At 35.9% G+C, this 21,180-nt stretch overlaps 2 protein-coding genes across 3 annotated transcripts in view; both read right to left on the bottom strand.

Moving 5' to 3' along the window:
* Positions 1 to 1,169: 1,169 nt before the first annotated feature.
* Positions 1,170 to 7,967, bottom strand: TTC32 (tetratricopeptide repeat domain 32). The gene is made up of 3 exons (XM_036881804.2): positions 7,816 to 7,967; positions 3,487 to 3,644; positions 1,170 to 2,765 (listed from the first exon to the last, which is right to left on the bottom strand). The coding sequence occupies exons 1-3, from the start codon at positions 7,965 to 7,967 to the stop codon at positions 2,638 to 2,640; spliced, it is 438 nt and encodes a 145-aa protein (XP_036737699.1). The 3' UTR covers positions 1,170 to 2,637.
* WDR35 (WD repeat domain 35) overlaps positions 2,611 to 21,180 on the bottom strand; it is a 72,754-nt gene continuing 54,184 nt past the window's right edge. For both annotated transcript variants that reach the window (XM_036881756.2, XM_036881757.2), the window contains 7 exons: positions 20,628 to 20,738; positions 19,156 to 19,320; positions 18,164 to 18,304; positions 17,379 to 17,535; positions 15,236 to 15,476; positions 7,816 to 14,634; positions 2,611 to 2,765 (listed from right to left, as the gene is read on the bottom strand). In XM_036881756.2, the coding sequence (XP_036737651.2) occupies positions 14,484 to 14,634; positions 15,236 to 15,476; positions 17,379 to 17,535; positions 18,164 to 18,304; positions 19,156 to 19,320; positions 20,628 to 20,738 (966 nt within the window). In that variant the 3' untranslated portion in view covers positions 2,611 to 2,765; positions 7,816 to 14,483. The remainder of the gene's footprint in view (positions 2,766 to 7,815; positions 14,635 to 15,235; positions 15,477 to 17,378; positions 17,536 to 18,163; positions 18,305 to 19,155; positions 19,321 to 20,627; positions 20,739 to 21,180) is intronic.

Raw genomic sequence — 21,180 nt, 5'->3', positions numbered from 1 at the left:
GTGTATTGTATGACATGTGAATTATTATCTCAAAACAGCTTTTTTCTAAAATGGTACAGAAAGAAAAAAATGAGTATAGCAAGCATTCATGCCATTACAATTTACGTAATTGTAAATGTAATTTCAAATTGTTATTTATATAAACCTTTTTCATTGTTCAATTAATATGTTTTTCTATCTGTGAAGAGTATTTGGGCATCCTGGGCTAAAATGGAAGTCATCATTTTTCCAGTTAAAAGTAATGGGAACTTCTTTTCACTTAATGGCTTTTTACTTAGCAGAAGAGTTTTCAGAGACAAATTAAAGTTGTTATGCAAGAGAGAGATTTAATTATTTAAAGCTTTGAGTAATTTTTAAGGAGGATTAGACTTGGCAGAGATGGAGATGTTGAGACGAGTATCAATATAAATTTTGCTAAATTGATTTGACCTGAGTGGCAGGCTTGAAATATATTATGTGCATTGAGAAACACTTAAGACCTGCAAAATGGCAGGGATTCAAGAACATGTATACAGTGCTGGAAGGGTAGAGAGGTCAGTGGAAGACAGAAAAACCAAAGAAGATACAGAAAAGAGCAAATCGATAATGACTAAAAGTTGACTTGGAAATTTCATTTGCTATTGTACCAGCTGGACTATAGTTTGCTATTATAATAAGTCCATGGGTTTCATTCAGTTCTGGATTTCAGAAAAAAAATAACTCCCTGCTTTTCAACTAACATAAGAATTATATTCTAAGCTCAAAAGTAACTTAAAGCCATTTAATTTATCTACCTTACTTTATAACAAACCACAGTTTTCTTCCTCACTGTTGCAGAGAGAAAACCTGGAAAATGATACAGCTTGGGTACTTCTCTAGTAGTAAAAGGAAAGAGCTCAACACATACTGAACTATGGGAAATGTGAACAATAGCAAACACAAAAGACGATCTTGAAAGCACACAGCAAAGGTATTTTCCAATCAGAAATTTGGAACCTGAATGTGTAATGCCTAGAGTTCTGAAGAATAATAATGATGAAAATACATTATTCTTTAATTATTTCCAATAACTTATGAGAAAAATAAGTGTCTGGGTTCTAATCAACAAGTGCTAATTCTGAACTTCAGCGAATTTTTTTCTGATAAAGCATGAAGAAATGTTGAATAAAATCCCACAAATCAAATGAACATTTTTAACAAGTTTTTCTTTCATATTACATCTGATCCCAGTCAAGAGTAAGGAAGAGAATATGAAGCAAGAGAAAATAAAGTTATTGAAGCTTATTTAAATTATTTAAGTGTTTGATGTTCTGGGTAGGACGTCTTTAAGCTTTCTCAAGGTCGTGGGACCTGGCTTTTTAAATACAATTTTTCTTAAGGGAGATTTTTCTACATTTTAATACAACTTTATAAATTCTTTCAAAGACATTTCCAACAAAGATAAGTCATCTTGGAAAATGTGAATAGTTCCAGAAACACAGAGACTTTGAGTTTCCTTTCAAACTTCATTACCTTTTAATATTCATTCACCTGCAGCCCAAATTCTTCCTGCATGTTGCCAGATATTATTTATGAACTACAAACTGGGAGATTATTTCTTCTGCTTCATGAGATCACTAAAACACAGAAAATAACTTTGAAGGCTGATGATGGTGATTGCCTCTTGGGCCACAGAAGTTACTGTGCCTTCCTCTGGACTAAATGTTGATGACAACAATACTTATTGTCATTATCCAGAGAAAGAAACTGTGTTAAGTATTGAAATCTTAAGCTATCTTATCAGTGATTTCTAGACAAAATCAAGAAGCTGAATTCTTTCAAACTCCTCTCATCTAGGACATGTGTTTACTTTTAGGCCCAAATGTTACATCTCTCTAGCTTACCTCTATGAAATAGCTTTGCTCTCAAAGCAAACGCCATGGGAAGAAAATGAGCAGGGGACTTTCTTAGATTAAAAGAACTCAAACAGATGTAACAATGAAATGCAATGTAACTTGACTGACTCCAAATCCAGAAATAAAAATCTAAGCAAGACATTTTGGAAACAACGGGGTAAATTCAAATACGGGCTGAGTATGGATGATATTATGGAATCAATAATTTTATTAGGTATTATAATGGTACTGTGACTATAAAGGAGGATGTCTCTATTCTTAGAAAATGCTAGCTGAAATATTTAGGGGTTAAGAATTGTGTTATCTGCAACTTACTTTCAAATGGTTCAGTAACAAGTTACATATTTAAATATAGAGAAAGTAAATGTGGCACAATGTTAACAACTGGTGAATCTAAGTCAAGGGTTTATAGGTGTTTCATTCTAGTATGCTTCAACTTTTATGCAGATGTAAAATTCTTTAAATAAAAGTTGGGAATAAAAAATGGCAAAAAAAATGTTTCACTGAAGAAAATGCCACACATTTCTTTAAGTATTTTACTATAAGAGTATACAATTATACATTGATATTACTTATTTACACTTTATAACAGGCACACATATTCTACATAGTTACTCAATCTGAAATTAACTAGAGTCTCTTTATCTTAAATACAAATCAAAACAGCTCAATACCTCCTTGAAATTAGATGCAATGAGATGCCAGGTGTAAGGACGATTAGTTAATATTTCAAAAAATAAGTTAAAACTTCCAATAATTTTTTTCAATAATGTCTTCTTTGTTTTTCTTCTTTGTCTAGAATAGTCTGTTTTAAGCTCAAAGTAGCATCTTGAAATCCAGGATTTAAGTCTAATACCTTCTTGAACTCTTCCAAAGCATCATCAAAGTATCCTGTACGAGAACCCAAAAAATGGGAAAGAGAATAAAAGCTGAGTGTTTCTATATGTTATTCATAACAAAGGTTGGATACACAGATTTTTTGCTTTTATATTTACAACATTTCAACCACTCCTAGTAAAGGAATTTTTTTCTCAAAATCATGTTGCATGCCCTTAGAGAACAATACACTTAAAATTAATTCTGGGTTTACTTGTTGACATTTAACAGGCAAATAGGAGAAATCATCATAAAATGTCAACCAAATTATATCACCTATTTTCCATAATTACAGTAAGATTTTAAAACTTGTTAAAAAGGTATTAATCTTCTTAACACTTTAAAGGAGAAATAGTGTCTATGGTCCTTTAATCCACAGAACTAAAACCCCTTCATTTCCTATTGTCTCCTGTGCCTTTAAAGATTTTTAGCTCAGCAAAAGATGCACAGGTGGTCCTCAGCATTACCCTCATTTCACAGCTGGGAAGGCACGGGCACAAAATAACGGGGTCACCTTCACTCCAGCGCCCAGGTCCAGTCCCCACCCCAGTGCTCCACTGTGGTCTGAAATGGCCATCAAAAGCCTAAAATAAACTCAGATTTGCTTCCTTTGTTCCAGGCTCTGAACCTAAATTTCACATAACTTTAAGGCTTGACAATCCTACATTAAGTATATAACACTGGAGAGCTGTGAACTCATAGAACACAAAGACAAAAGGGAAAAAATTTTTCTTACCCAGCCTATACAATATCAACCCTCTGTTGTAATATGGAACTTCAAAATTGGGTTGGACTTCTATGGCAGATGCGTAGTCATCCATAGCTTCATAAAAATCAACTCTGAAGTACTTGATTTGCCCCCTGTTGTTATATGCAATAGCCAAATCCTCAGGGCTGTATTTGCATTAAACAAGAAGTTCACATTAAAAACACTGTGTTACCAAATTCCTCTCCTTTCTGCTTTCATTCTCTTTTGGGTATTGTCAAACTTCATAGCCTATAACACATAGTATCTACACGGAAAAACCACGCTGAAGAAACAAAGTGCAAAGAACTAAAGCGGTGGGATCCATTTTTGTTTAATCACATTGTCTGTGTTTGCATGGTGACCGCTCTACAATGTCAATCCAAAAAGTGTATTAACCTTACAATGTGCTCAAAGCCCCTGTTCATTGCCAACTTGTTTTAGTAAATATAATATTTAAATGTTTGTTCACTTTCTGAGCACAGACCAGCCTGGGAAGAAGACAGATCAGATTCACTCTGAGCAAGGAGGGAAAATCAGCTCAAAGTTCCGGTTTGCTATGCGCATGTCACAAAGGGAATCATCAATTGCATTCTCAAATTTTTAAGGGATTCCCAAACAAAGGATATTTGAAATCATTTCCCACCCATAAAGAAACACAAGTCAACCCTAAGTGAAAATTCAGCACGCTGATCCCCAGGGAGTGCTATCTGGGGACTGAGTTGCCCTCCCTCCAGTCTCAGTGGGGCTCCTCCCCAAGGCCAGACCGGCTTCCTGCTCAGGAGGGTACCAAGGCCCTGGTCCACTCTAGGGGGAACCTTTGCAGATTGGCTCTGCATCTGAGGGTTCCTGAGGCTGCCCAAGGAGCTTCAAGCAAGCCGACTGTCCTGTAAGGGCCTGGACACCCAGGCAGCTCTGACCAGCCACCAGCTCAGCAGGTCACAGTGAGACAGGGACCATAGATGTAGTCAGAGTAGGGTGAGGGCCTCCGGAGGGGGCAGAGCGGGATATTTGCAGTCAGAGGAAACCCCCCCTACTAAAACTCTATGTTAAACATTGAGCTCTAGAATCATTCTTCAGTGAAATCAGTTAATGTTCCCCAGATAAAGAAGAGTAGCACGTTTTGTTATGCTAATCATTTGTAACCATGTGTAAGATTCACTTTAGCATGCTAAAAGGCCCAGGCCTATGTGCTGTCTTTCCTCCTTCAGATCTGACAAGGTGATTTTGCAAACTGAGCAACTAACTTGGCATGGAGACCCAGCTGTAGATGGCAGAGTAAAAGGCAAGAATTCCATCTTAAAGATAAGATTGCATTTTAACACCCAGGAAGTTCAAGAGGCAAGATTCTTTAGCAAGTAGACAATACCTCAGCCCACCTTAGGAGCTGGGCAGGCAGCCTTTTGATATGCTCCCAGACCCAGGCGCCGGTGTCCCAGAGAGAAAACAAGGCAGGAAATTCCTTAGAGTTAAGTTAATTTTTAATATTCAGGGACCACTTAACAAGTCCCCACCCCTAAGTATTTTCATGTTCTCGAGAAATCCTCAACTGCCTATAAAACCCCCTAGACGACGCACCACTAGGGACTCTCTTGTCCCCTCCTGGCGTGAGCCAGGAGCTCTGTCCTTTCACTTTATCTCTAAATAAAAGCCTGTACCTCGCTCTCCTACCTTGACTGTTTGTGAAGCTCATTCTTAGGCTCCGCAAACAAGAACCCCGGCATCAACAGCCCTCCTCTCGGTCTGCGCTCCCCTGCTGGACAGATCATTTGCACAGAGCTCTGCTCTCCGTCAGAGGCAATTCTGTTTTCCTTTCTTTTTCCCCTAAGGGATTCTCAAATTTGAACCAAACAGAATTGAAGTATAAAAGTACAGTCCTGAGAAAACATGTGACTGCAATCAGTGACATAAAAAGTTACTTCTCTTAACACTTGACCCTTAATCATAGAAAGGAACTGTAACCACTGCTGCCACGAGAGGTACCCACAGCCTAGGAGGCCCCTTCAAGGAACAAATATTTAGACAATTTCTGCTTCTGTGAGTTACCACTGAGAGACATCAGGTACAAGGCTACTTCCAGATGCCACCGGTAGCACTGTTAAAACCTAGAGAACAAGAGGGCACACTGCCTTCAACTTTGTGATACCAGGTGATACCCTGTTATGATGTCCAGTAAACAGTTTTAAGAAAAATGCAGCTTAAGGACTCCAGTAAGGTTTTAGTCATTAAATTTCAAAGCTTCAGAACTCTGTAATACATTTTTTTATGTTCGGAGGAAGATAGAATGTTTGATCTAGAATTAGATGTCATTATAACAAACATCAAGTCTACTTTTCATGTGGGAATTCTTTCATATTTTAAAGACATAGCTAAGTATTAAAGATAAAAGATTTTTGGTAATATTGAGGTTTTTGTAATGATAGTATTTTCTGCAATGGAATTTAACATGGTTACCTAATACAAATGTGGATTTTTGCATTTGCAAACTTTAGCAAAGAAAAACTATTTGGAAATTGGGTTTGCGGCTAAGGGTTCACTTTTAGATATTAAAAGAAAATGTTAAAGACCATTCAGAGTGACAGGCATGCAAAGATTGCAAATCCTGTTTCAAAATGATTCAGTGAACCATTATTTTAAAAATAAATTCAAACTCCAAATGATATATTTAGGTAAAAAAGTTGAAATGACACAATTCGGTTTAAATCCATGAGGTCCTCTAAGAATTTCAAAACTGTAAGGAAACAAGGGCTTCATTCAGGCATGCTGAGGAACCTTTCACTAAACCATGGCAGATTTTCTTTCCTATGCCAGTAAGGGGCAGAAATTACATTTGCCAGAGATACACATTTGTGCTCTTAGGCTGGGATATGCAAAGGAAGAAGAGTGTAACAAGACTAGATGGTACCCCTATACCTTTCAGCTGATGAATACTCTTTGAAATCTACTAGATAATCTATTTTTAGAATTTCAAACAAGAATAGAAAACACCATTTTCTATGTTTACTCATCTTTTCTTTTGTGGAGGTGGGGCGCCATGGTGGTATCATCCTATTACCTGTTCAGATACTTCTATTAACTATTTTTCTGGTGTATCATTAAAATGAGAAAGCAATTTCATTTTTCTGGTTTAATTTCATATGAATTTAACAAACAGAAGAATCTTAAGCCTAAAAGAAAAGACAAGCAAGTGTCCTGCCGAAAAAAACAAATCCTGAAGGAGAAAAGGAGGGTGATGGTGCAGGTAAAGTCAAAACTGTCAAAAAAGCTGTTCATTCAACCCCTCTCTGATCGTCCTTTTCTCAAGTGGTCCACTCCACACCACTAAGAACAAAGGCAAAAAGGACTTGGAGTAACACCAAATGCTACACAGCCAGGCGTAGACCCAAGACGCTTTGGGTGAACAGGTATTTGCAGGTGAGGTTGCTAAGCTAACATCACTAAAAGAAAGGCATTACATGCTTTCTGAGGGAAATGCACACCACCTGTGCATTCTTGCCCTAACACTGGATCTGAACTGGATCAAACCTTATGATTTAACTACCAACTCAAAAAGAATGTAGGAGACAGATGACCATATTAAATGACATAAGGGATTTAGCGAATCCAAAATATGGAGAACTCTCAAGACACATGACTGGGTTTCCTCAATAACAAAAAAATGCAAGGGAAAAAAAGGGGAGTTCCATAGATGGGGAGACCTGCTGTGCATCCTGACTTGAACCAACTGCCAAACACAAACCAACCAAACCAAAAATCTTTACTGATCAGTCGTGTATGCTGCTACACTGATGAAGCATTTGATTAATTAAAGAATTATGTGATAATAATGATACTGTGCTTGTTTCTTAAGAATCCTTAGTATTTGCAAAATCATTTCAAACACCGACGAAAGACTGGGTAAATGAAAGTGCTTAAACCGAGTGGTTACCTGTGGGTTCATTACACCATGTTCCACTTAAATTTTTTTTTCTTTCAAAACAAACCCTTACCGTGACACCGTGGATGGAGTCGCCGAGTGTGCTAGCGTGGCACGCCCGGCCGTGTCACCTCGCCCTCACCAGGTCTCGCGGATCCCACCTGTTAAAATGACAGGTGGGAACGCCCTACCTCCTCTAAGTCTCTGGATCAGAAAGCGAGTAACGGGGAAGGGCGACGCCGGGTGAAAGGCAGCCGCTGTGCCGGAGGCACGAGCCGAGGGACGACGAACACTTGCCAGCTCCGCCCTCGGTGGCGCTGAATCCAAGCGGCTGAGCAATGACCCAGACGACCCGGCCCGCACCTCGCCTAGACACGGCGGCACTCAATTCTCGCGATAGTTACCTTCCGAACGCCGCTCCCGCCGAGGTTGCACAGACGCACTGGCGAATGTAAGCGGAGTAGAGCGCCTCTGCTTCCGCGTATTCACACTTCTTGAAATAATCGTGGGCGAGTGTTAGGGTCGCGTGGCTTTGTTGCCCCTGCTGCCCTTCCATTGTGGTCGGAGGCCTAGCTTTCCGTGCAGAAGGGCGGTTGTCTTCCGAGAGATTAGAGGCGGCACCACTTCCGCTACTTCCGTACTCCGGAATTTAACTTGACAGCAAGATCTCGGCAGTAGCAAAGAGGGAAGTTTGTACCTTTCGAGGACCCATCGTCTCGCGAGATCAATGAGGCGCTGCAGGCGGAGTGCCCTGGCGTCCGGGAAAGCTAAAGACTCTTGAGAAGTGTTGTTCTTAATGTTGGTCCCGCTTGCTTCGTCTCCCAGAGAAGCAGTAGATCCACGGTCCCAAACTGACTTCAAGTCTGTGGGCTGGTGTTCCGAGGAACTTGCCCTTTGTTACAGAGTTGGAGGGCTGGGCGCCTGACTGCCGGAAGCGGAAGAAACCTTGGTTTGTTTTATAAATGGCTAACGGGCAAGCAGGTTTACTGTAGCACCTTTCGGGCTCCAGCGTACACCGTGAGCCACACACCCGTAGAAGATACTCGGAGTAGGCTGTGGTTACCTAAGACAGTTTGTGTTGAAATCCCATGAATTTAGTTGTCTGACGGTTCTGAGTCAGAATTCAAACACTACCATTTATTATCTCCCAAGATCCTATAGAGTGCAAACTTCTTGTCCTTTTGGAACCTCTGGAATAGTATTAATGATTAACTATTACTTTTGCTGACAGTTTGTGATCTGTTGATGTTAGTTTACATTCTGACTGTTTATGCCACAGGGGAAGCCCAGAAAATAAAGTACAGTATGTCTAATGAAACTAAAAATAATGTAAAATGAAAAACCAGAGATTTAGAAAGCAATTCCATTTACAATAGCATTAACCAAGGAGGTTAAAGACTTGTACCATGAAAACTACAAAACACTGCTGAAAGAAATTAGACATAAATGGAAAGACAGCCCATGTTCATGCTAAAGCGATCTACAGATTCAATGGAATTCTTACCAAATCGCAACAGTGTTTTCACAGAAATAGAAAAATACATCTTAAAATTCACCTGGAATTCAAGGGATCCCAAATATCCAAAAGAATCTTGAAAGAACAAAGTTGGAAGACTTACTTCCTGATTTTGAAACTTATAAGAGTTACAGTAATCAAAACTGATATTGGCAAAGTCTTTTCAATAAATACTACTGAAAAACTGGATGACCACATGGAAAAGTTGAACCTAAACACCATATAAAAAATTAACTCAAAGTGGATTTAAAAAACTAAATTCAAGGCTAAAAATATAAAATTCTTAGGCAAAATCTTAACAACATAGGATTTGTCAATTTCTTGGATATGATACCAAATGCACAGAAAATAAATTCTTGACAAATTGAACTTCATTAAACTTAAAAACTGTTGTGTATCAAAAGACTATCAACACAGTGACAATCCAGAGAATGGGAGAAAATATCGACAAATCATGCATCTGATAAGAGTGGGAAATGCAGCAATAGAGGTTCGGTGGGGCAGGCCAGGCTGGTGTGTCCATCTACTCATAGGGCACACAAGGGATTCTGACTTGGTGTCTCCATTATATTTGTGAAAGTTTGACTCTCTAGGACACTGGAGGGCCCTGCCCTGTGACTGTGGTGCTTGAGTCCGGCTCAGTTGCAGGCCCTCTATGTCTCGTGCCTGTCTTCCAAAGTCCACCTGTACTTGGCGCTTCTTTCCTGTAGGGTGGCATTGACAAGCCTTCCCTCTGCCAGTTCACCCAAAAATAAAACTGCAATAAGATGACCTGCCAAAGTTGTTAATGCTCACCTGCAACCCCATATTGTCAACTGACACATAAAGTGTGCCCCAAGAAGAAAGTCAAGTAAAGTACCTCCACAGGCTTCTTCCCCCACAGAGCAGACTCCTGACATCCTCATGGCCTGGGGCGTCCGTAAAGCTTCCTTTTCACTGACCGGAGCAGTTCAAGTACAGATATATATATATATATATATACTTCTAGAACACAACTTTTCCAGAGTCAGTATACTATTTTGCATTTCCAACGAGTAAGGGTTTCAGTTGCTCCATATCCTCACCAACACTTGTCAGTTTTGATTTTAGTTATTATAGTAGATGTGTAGCAGTATCTAATTTTTCTCTGAATTTTACTAACTAGAAATGTAAAACTTAAATAAGAAATGAGTATAGTCATACCTTTGAAATATCATGGGTTTGGTTCTAGACGACCACAATAAATGAATATTGCAATAAAGCAAGTCAAATTAATTTTTGCTTTCCCAGTATATATAAAAGTTATGTTTACACTACACTATAGTCTGTTAAGTATGCAATAGCATGTCTAAAAAATATATACATAACCTTAATTTAAAAATACTTTATTGCTAAAAACACCATCATCTGAGCTTTCAGCGAGTTGTAATCACTGATCACAGATCACCATAACATATACAGTAATAATGAAAAAGTTTGAAATATTGAAGAATTACCAAAATGTGACATAGACAAAATGAGCAGTGCTGTTGGAAAAATGGCACTGATAGACTTTATTACTGCAGGGTTGCCACAAACCTTCAATTTGTAAAAAACACATTATCTGTGAAGTACAATTAAGTATAATAAAACAAGGTATGCAGTAGTTAAGTAAGAACCACTCTAACCTTCTATGTCTACTTTTTCTTTTGATTTTAGAAAAAACTGTTAAGAATAGCTCTTGATATGAAGAAAACAGCAATTTCTTCGGTTTCACCTCATATTTTTCCTCCTAAATTAAACTAAAATATAAATACCTTTTATTTTTAAAGAGGTTAAGAGTCTCTTTACTTTTTTATCTATACTCTTTATGTACTTTTGAAATTTTCTACCATAGACATGTTAACATATATTTAATAAATGTTAATTTCTAACAAATGAATTGAGAAAATAATCATAAGAGTAGACAGTAGGGGGCAATATAATATTGCTATTTTCATTTTAGAAATTCAGCAGTATCTTGGAGCTAGAACATCACCACATAAGTACTCTTGATTTTCTCTTAATAGTCTGGTAACATAATTTTTCCCCCATTTCTAAACGTGTGTGACCTCTAAGAAGTAATTCATTCACTGCAACCCCATCATCTGACATTTGCCTAGTACCTTTGTAAGTTGTTTTTTCTGTCTGGTAACAAAAGTAATATTGTACATCTATTGTACCTCCTGTCCCTTTCTCCCCTTATCCACTCTGAAGCCCCAACTAACCAACTCCCACCAAAACATTGAAATCAAAACAAAACATACCAAGTTATCCATAAGTTTTAGATAAAGGAAACAGTATAAAAACAAGTCATCTTTACTTCAATATTTATTATTTTCATATTTATTTTTGCTTAATCCTACAGAAAACCTAAAATCTCAGTGCCTGGAATACAAAAAGGTCATTTCAAAATATTTTAGAAAAAAATGTATAATAAAATTAGCATTTGTGCATGATAGCAGGTTAACAAGGTATGTTGCTTGTAAGACACATTGCTTACAAGTATAGCTTTATCAGTCAGTTCCATCACATTAATACTCTGAAGCTTAACTCAGGCCAAGTTTCATGACAAAGAACTCAGCATTACTTAAAGCTAGTTCATGTTCATTACAAGAAGAAACCAACATAAGTGTTTCAATGTAATGTTTTCAATATACTGCCTCATTCTGTCTATCTAACTTCCAAGTATTTGTTATACATAGACAGCTCTGCTTCTCTTTGCCCCTTCATCAGGAGAGACTTAGTTGGTGTTATTATCCTGAAATTTCCTTCATGTTGAAAAAAACCAACTGGGTCAACTCCTAGTGTGGGTCTTTCTACAGTACCATTTTCAAGCAAGATAAAGGCCTCTAGGACATTATGGTAAATCACTAAAACTCACAGATATAACTCCCAAACAGTCAAAGATGTTTACAATAGTTGAAAAGGTATCTATATGTGTGTGTGTGTGTGTGTGTGTGTGCGTGTGTGTGTGTGTGTGTATAAGAGTATACACATACAAACATACATATATGGAATAATTAGGTCTACAAAGTATGAGGTTGTTTTTAGAGATTTTAGTATCTGGATTAAACTGAATAAGAAGTAGTGAGAGCAACTCAGGATCTATCTGAAATAATTAGTTGGAGGAAAATTCTAGGGCTCAGGTGAAATGGAGTTAGTGTCAAACAAGAAAGCTCCAAAAGAGAGTTCCCAAAAGACATGTTAGGAAAGGCCTAAGAAGCCAACAGCTAATTGTGGAACTGAGGCAGATGGAAGTGTAGTCAGCAAGTCATAGGAAGTTCTAGATGAATGACCATCTAACTTTGAGTTCTGAGCTGATCCCTGGGATGGGAAACAGGGAAAGAAGAGATACTCAGGCATTAGAACATGGACCAAGAATCACAACTCTGACCATACAGTTCTGCAGGAACTATGTCCCTAAAATCTTCAGCCTATGTCCCTGAAAAATTTCTCTTTTCACTGATGAAGCAGAAAATAGTTTCATCCTGAAAATACAATGTCTGGTAGAATGATGTAATTAAGTTCAACAGGAGATATATTCCTTAGGGCTGATGTTTTTGTTAGGATATTATTTCCTGGATTAGGAAATACTCTATTCTATAATAGAAGAAAACAAATGAGACAGATGAAATTCATTGTGTTAAGTAACTTATGAGGCACATTGACAAAGTAAATGGACCATATATGTGTGACCATACCTAAAATGGATGAGGCACTAAAAATATAAAAGACAACCAAGGCACTAAATATTCAAGACACACTAAATATGCATGAAACCTATAAAGTACTCAACAGGTGTGAGGCCTTGACTCAACTGCCCATCCTGACACTTATTCTGGCCAATCCCCTCCCCAAGAAATAGAATTGAATCCATAACTGCTCAACAGGCAAATTGGAACCAACAGCTGCGGCCAGGTGTACTTGCCCCAGGGCCTCTTCTCTAGAGCAAGTGTGCATCACTGGCCTCGGGCACATTCCATCTGATTGGGTCCCCCGCTTAAACCTCAACTCTGGTCCTCTTCCCCACACTATTGTGGGGTCGGGGGCGGGGTTGTTGGCTGATGAGGCAGAATGAGAGGACATTAGAACAGTATATAACTCAGGATTCAGGTACTGTCATCTTTCTACCCTGCTTGTACCCTACCCTAGTAGAGTTAATCTACCCAATCATTTTCTCTTTGCTCCTCACTGTGTATTTCAGATTGATTCAATAAAGCATGTGACTTGAGTATTCCCATTTGGTTTGTAACCCTTTCTGTTCCGTGACCTCTGGAATGGGTTGCTTAGAAGTGTATTTGGAGGCTACCATTGTATCAAGGTAACTTCCCACAAGGCACATGACCACAGACACTTCTAAGACTTCTAGTCTCTTCATTCTGATTAGGCACATGAGCCCTCTACTATAAGCTCATCTAGGCTCTAAACCTCTTCTCATAGTTCACTATTCTTAATGGGCAAAAGGCTTAACTTTCCTGTAAAAGGCCAGAAACATCACATTGAGAGAGTTAATTGACCTAGTATCACAGCCATGTGTTACTAGCAATGCCACACTAGCAATGCTGTATATTCCTCTTTATCCACTGCCTCTACTAAACATCAGCTAGACTCAGCAAATAACCTTGATAAAATAGTGCTAGAGTCTGGTCTGCAGCCACAAAATGAGGAGTCCTAAGTGAAGAAATAAATGATGAACATTATTAGCAATATAAAACAGGTAAGAGGTTACCCATTACTGATTATAATGTTTTCTTTTAATTAATGATAATAAGTCAAAATAAGCATATATTGAGGAAGAATAACTGCCTTCAGCCTGAGAGTTGTTTAAATGAAGGGTCTGGCTTAATGACAATGTTTCAACTGAAACTAACTACAAAATGGATATTTCTGTATAAATCTATATCATTACAAATAGAACCAAGTTTTCTGTACAGTATCATGAAGAGTAAATGCTAAATGCCATCCCTTAGATGAGATTAAAGGGGTAGATAAAAAGGAAACTATATAAAAAATAAAGGTATTAGAAACAATTCAAATTATTTGAAAAAGTCTTGAAATGCTTCTCCTTACTTCTGAATATTAACTATAAAAGATGATCAATATTTATTTCATTAAATACAGCTAGCTATAATAGAGCTCACTTCAATATTACAATTGTTTAACAACCTTCTAATACAGGTTATGCCAGTGCCCTACCTTCTACTTTGCCCCATTCCCATGCTTCCCTCTTCCCTACCCTGCACCAAAATTTTTTAATGAATTAGAAACCTTGACACTGTAAGAAAAAATTTCTTATTTGGAATATTTCCACAGTATTATATAACCAATCACAAGATAGACAGATAGGAGGTAGACAGACATATAGACAGACAAATAGACAGGAAATACAGATATTATGTATACATAACATATATACAGTTTTGTTTAAAAGTACAACTATGAAATAATGATGTTGATTTTCATAAAATGTATGCAAGTCAACCTTAATATATAGAGAGTTATAGCTATGTGTATATGCTACATATATTTTACAGTTATATGTAATTTGTCATTTCTTTACTCCACTGAACTATGGCATAAAGGACAGAAGTTGTAGTTACTGATTTCCTGAGCCAGAACAGCATGCTTGCACACACTGCACATCCAGAATTGACACTCAGTGATTGGACTTCCTGTGGCAACACATGTTGGCAGTTTCCCTTCCCCTCTGTAAGAATAAAAGGAAAAACAATTTTACTTTAAAACTTCTAATTACAGTTGATCTTTGAACAACAAGGGTCTGAACTGTGGGGGTCCACATATACATGAATTTTTTAAAATAAATATATTGGGGAAATTTCTTGGAGATTTGCAACAATTTGAAAAAACTTGGAGATGAACCATATAGCCTAGAAATATCAAAAAAATTAAGAAAAAGTTAGGTGTGCCATGAACTAAATACTCATCTATTTATCATTTACTACCATAAAATCAGCAGTAGGCTATTAGTAGTTAAGTTCTTAGGGAGTCAAAAGTTAAACACAGATTTTTGACTACATGGGGAATTCCTAACCCTGTATTATTCAAGGGTCAACTGTATTTAAAAATTTTTTTAAACCAAGGAACAAAAACATTCCAAGGTAAACTTCAAATAAAAATTTTTCTTACAATAAAAAATAAAACATTAATATGCTTGTTAAGACTTCATACAATAGGCTGTAATGTTAAGGTAAATTACTTCAAAACTAAGTGCTTTATTACATCACATCTTATACACATAGAAACCCCAGTTTCTAATAAGGTAAAATGACATCTATTAATTAGCTTACCCTTCCAGAAGGCTGTCCAATTCAAATTTTCTGTTATCTTTTGGAGTATGTTTGGTGAAGATTTCTAGAGCAAGATCTTCATACTGCTGTTTCTGTTCTGAACTGAGGGTCTCTAAAGATTTAAGTTTCATAAAAGCTTTTGAACAAGTACCAAAAGCTCTACTGGCACATGCACAGAGCGCTAATAGGGAGTAGATCTCAATGGCAGGGATAATGTCTTCATAGTCTCTCAGGTGCAGAGCTAGGAAAGAGGACAATTTGGATTTTGAAAAGGAATCATGATATGAACAGGCATAGCAAAGAATCTACATTAAGCTGTTTTAGTTTAACCTACATGAACTTTAACAAACTCAAAAAAAGGCAGTGTGAGACTGATGCACCTAGTAGGAGGAGGTAGGCTGCATGATCGCCAAAGGTCTGTAAATGCCAGCTAACACGTCAGGCCCTTTGAAAACAACCATGACCAAATAATGCACATGACTAGGTCATATAGAAATATACACACTGATAAGAAAATTTGGTGTCAAAACACACATCTTTTGTTCCATATAAATATGTTACAAATTTCTGAATTCCAGAAAAAAGTTAATATCATATGATGTTACATATCAACTATACTTCAATCAAAAATAAAAATCTAACAACAAATTATACTATGTTGGTCATGACTTTCAAGAAAACATCATGTTTCTCTTTGTAAAATAAAGCAAAGGAGTATGAAATCATGTTTTCTCTGTGTTTCTCTGAACAGATTGTTGCTTTTTTGTTTGTTTTATTAAAACAATAGAACTTTGAGAAAAAAGTTAAACAAGGCTCTAAGTTGTCAGTTCAGACAATTCTGACAGCTACATTTTCAATTTTTATATATGAGAGATAAAATCTATTTCTTTAAAATGTTCTTTAGAATTAGTATCAGATTTGTAAACAAATTGTATCCTTTTCTTTGCTAGACCTTGCAATCTTAAAAGTATCTTGTTAAATAACACTGGAAATTTTCTAAAACAACTTAAAACAATATGTTCACCTATTTAAAATTAGACTCCTATAAGCTGGTTTTGAGGGTCAAGTGTTTACAAAAAAACTTTAGTGAAAGAAATCTACCAAAACGTAAATTCATTCAATTACAAGAAAGACACCCTCAGATTTCACAGGTTCATAAGCAATAATTTACAGGGTCACTGAAAAACAAAAATATTATAGTATATGAATCTCTTCACCCAGTAGTCAAAGAATCTCACATTAAAGGTCTAATTTACTGTGTAAGTCTAGAAATTGTGCATAAATTATATAAATACAATTATTTTAAACAGTACATAATTTATATCACACACTAATCAGTTAAAGTTAAATGAAGATTAATTATAAACATATAATATAAAAATTAAAATGATACCTATGCATAACTAGTAACCAATTAGAAAAAAATTTATAGTCCCATTGTTAATAAAAATGATGACATAGATCTATACTTAACAACATGGAAAGATAACTGTAATATACTGTCGAGGGTAAAAAGCAAGTCCCTGACCAACATATATTGTATGATATTTTAAAATAAAACTATACAATTTTATAGGCAAGGAGAAACGTCTAAAAGGAAGTTCACCCAAATGTTGGCAAATGATTATCTCTGGGTTATAAGATTATACTATTATTTTACTTTTCTCTTTGTATTTTTTTCTGCTTTGATTGAAATTGTTACATAAATATGATTTTTATTAAAAACAAGTGAAATGCTATCTACTAATATGGAAATATTTTAGAACATATTACGTTTTTTCTTAAAAATACAAAAAATTATGTCTCTGTGCCTGTGTATATATATCTCCAAATGCATATCAACTGAGTTATCAAGTGTTTAACTTTGAATAAACAGAATGGTAAATGCTATAAATGTTCTTTCTGCTTATCTCAAACCTCGATTTTTCTGTGAGCCGTATGTATTGTTTTTGGTATATGAAAAAAAAATGAACTTCCAAGAGGGCAGTGCACAAAACAAATAACAGATAGCAAATCTCAAACAAAGGAAAATAAACCCAAGGAAAACCATGTTACTAAAATTAATACAAGGGCAAATTGAAGGAGCTGTCCTTTCACATGCAATTTATAATCTCTTTGACATGTTAGGTACATTAGGTAATACCTGTCTTCAATGCAGTGTCAACATGTCCCTCATAGAGCTGCCTCTGTGCAAGTATAAAGAAGTGATAAGCTTCAGCCCCTCTCCAGGCATTATCTGTGAAATGGCTAGTTGTAGACAGAATTTCCTCTTCCAGAAAGCCTGCCAAAGCAGAAGTAACCTACAAGTAAACAGACCCACATTTTGTCAGCACAACCGTATCAATGGTCATTGCAACATGGAGAACTTCTAAAATTGCTACACATTTAAATATATAAATAAGCAGATTTTAGCATATAAAACTAGTGTTACAGAATTAACACCAATATAATTCATATGTTGTTAAACTGGTAGGATCAAAATTTTTCTTCAGATTTATTGAGGTATAGTTGACAAAACTGTAAGTTATTTAAAGTGTACATTGTGTTAAGTTGATACACATATATTTTGAAAGGATTCTCTCTATGGTTATCAAATTTTAAAATAAAACTTATTAAACTTTAAGAAGAGATTCATTTACATATTAAAATAATTTATAATATTTGAGGAAAGTTTTTTAAATTCAATGATTGGAAAGGATTTACTGAGTAAGGAATTAAAGCAAAGATAAAAGACTAGCCACACAGAAAAAATTTCAATATTTCTAAGTAGAAATTTCTAAATTTGGGTACTAATTCCAAGTCAGTCACCCTTTTTCCTCAAAATAAATGCAAACAAGTAAACTAAATGGCCTGTCCATAAAGAGAAGTTTGATAATTTTTTCCTCAAACACTTCAAATGATTCAAGGCCACCGAATGTTCTTCCGTACCTCTGAGCTCTTTCCTTTAACTTTTCCTCGCTGGGCATTCTTCATTTGTTCATGGTATTGCTCTACAAGTAAGGCTGACAGTACATAGAGCTTCTTCACACGTAAAGGTTTAGTTCTCTTCTTTGCCTCTTCATCAGCAATCTTTAAACATTTAAAGAATTGGGGGAAGATATTTCTTAATCTATATTTGTACAAATGTAATCATTCTGAAATTTGATTCTCTAAAAAAAGGAAAAAAGTCAGTAGGATGGAATATAAATACCACCTATTTATGATGAATATTTTCCTTCATGCTGATAAGTACTTAGTTCTTTCTGCAGCATTTAGGTCTTGGAGTTAGAACTCATAACAATCTTAGAAAAATAACAGATGTGTTTAAATAACTGTGTCAAAATGAAGAATGCTTTCATGGAATGGGTAGTATTTTACACAACAAGGAGATTTTTTAAATAGTGTTCCAAATAAAAAGCAAAGATGCTTTAACATAGTACATCCTTCAGAAATTCAAATTCACTTCAGTTGATTCTGAGGAAAAATTTCCCCTTACATCAAATGGGAAAATAGAATAGAATAGAATGTACAATTTGCATACATTAATACTGTACTAGTCATCTTCCTTTCAAATGCATATTATGAAAAATGTAATGTCTTTAAGACTTGTACATCTAAAAGGACTCAAAATTTTATTAACAGGATTTAATTCCCAGTGAAGGGAATTCATACTTTATGGTCCCTGAAAAGTCTCTTTGTTAACTTTAGCATCAAATAAATATTCAATAGTTAGGGTATCAATAAAGTGCTAACATTAATAAATAGCCTTGTTAGTAAAAGGTAATAAGACTAAGATAACACACATAGTAGTAATAAAGCCAGAGGGCTTTTGCTATAACAAATATTTGTTGTCAGGAAAAAAGGAAAAGTCTGGTCTTTGGTATATAAGAAAACATTGATAACTAGAGCAAGTCAAATATGCAGCAAGATGAATACATTACCTTAAACATCAGTTTAGCAGCATCATGAAAGTAATTGGCCTTCCGATAGAGCTCTATGGCATCAAGAGTTTTATTCTTTTCCAATAAATGAGACGCATACCTCGCTAACAGGGGTCCAATTTCTTTCATACTATGACTTTTAGCCAATTCAACAGCTTTGTTCCACTAAGGAAAAAATGCACCACTCAGTTGCCCAAGCATTTAGTCACATACTCCATTAAATTAACACAATAAAGCTTTAAGTTTAAAATAATAATAACACTATATCAAAATAAGAAACTGGTATATGTTTTTAAAAATCACAATCAGAAAGTTTCTGTGATGACTGCCCTTGTACTGTTCACCATGTAAGAACTTATTCACTATGTAAGAATTTGTTCACCATGTAAGAACTTGTTCGTTGTGCTTCAGAAGATTGGAGACTGATGAGAATTAGGCTTGGGGTGGATTAATGATTGTGCATTGAGTCCCCTGTACAGAATTTTATTGTTGTTAACTGTTAACAACCATTTGATCAATAAATATGAGAGATGCCCTCTCAAAAAAAAAAAAAACTTCAACAGAGGGATTTGCAAAGATACAGCTCAGCCTATAGCTTCTATCTTCTAGCTCATTGATTCTCTCTTCAGCTGAATCTAAGTTGGTTTTTAACTGTTCCATGAAGATTAAACTCCACTACCTATAAAGTCCTTTCTAGAAAAAAAAAAATCACAATGAAAGAAATTGTGAGTTTTATAAATAAAAGGTGTCAAAATAATTAAATGACCTAAGGCTTTGATTTGCTTAAGAAGTACATCTGAAAAGGAAAGCTACAAAGTTTATAATCCATATTAACCTTATAATTCTAATTTTGCACAAACTATGAAGAAAAAGATAAACTTATTTATAGTAAAACAAAATATGCAATACCAGTTAAGAAAATATCCTATCAGATAACTTAAATTTAAAAGCTACTTTTATAAAGCAAATGGAGCTGTGTAAAATATTTCAAGAAAATACTGAAAAGAATATACTAATAGTCAACAATTTCAGCAATTCTGCGCTTCAATTTTATTTAAATCTCAGCTCTTAAAAATATCAAATATATGTCTTTCTATAAACAGAAAGGAAAATAGATTTGCCAAAATAAATATTAATGAAGTAACTCAATTCCTTCCTCTTGCAATGACCATTAACTGGTCCTTCTTTGGAAACAAAACTCAACCCTAATAAAATGCAGAGAATTATGAAATTCCAGACAAAAACTTGACGGACAAAAAGCACAATGTTTGCTCATGCTCCCATTCAGAGTTAGTTGTGAGCACATCACCCTTAATGGTGCACTTCAAGAACTAAATGCAAACACCAACATTTTCTCGGTCCTCAACTAAGTAAGAGAACACCTAACTCCTTTCACAAAGTTTATCTCAAGCTCTCCAATCCTTCCACTGGTAACAGCCTTCAATAAGTGACTTGAATTTTCAGTTCCTTACTTGGTTGAGATGTACACAGGTATCCACTGCCGCCTTTGGTTGATTGCATTTCAAAAATGCAGTCACTGCTTGTTCACACATTCCAACTCTCACAAACATCTGTGCTATTTCCTGTAAGGACAAAACAATATTGCCTGATTTCACAGACCAAGAAAATCGCTTATTTTAATTTACAAAACTCTATATATGAGACATATGAATATTGAATTTACTGGTGGTTACAGTGATTTTTCACTTAGACATAGGGACAGAGGCTACAAACTAGAAAGGATGCTAAGGCATCACCTTCTATAAAACCTGTGCTTCTCGGAGAAGACAAGCAGTGACTGTACAGCATCTTACTATGTTGATGGACAGTGACTGCAATGGGGTGGGGGGGACTTGATAATATGGGTGAATGTTGTAAAAACCTTCATAAGATTGTGTATCAATGATACCTTAATAAAAAAACTGTGTTTCTATGGCTCACATGGGATCTGATTCTTAACCAGGTCCTGAAAATCCTGCACTCTTCCCTCAGTTCAGTAGCTAGTTTACAGTAATGTCAAGCTCT

Source organism: Manis pentadactyla, chromosome 2 (genome assembly GCF_030020395.1).
Source record: "Manis pentadactyla isolate mManPen7 chromosome 2, mManPen7.hap1, whole genome shotgun sequence".
NCBI lineage: Eukaryota > Metazoa > Chordata > Mammalia > Pholidota > Manidae > Manis > Manis pentadactyla.
The sequence above is the reverse complement of the archived record's forward strand: the minus strand, read 5'-3'. Positions and strand labels throughout refer to the sequence as shown.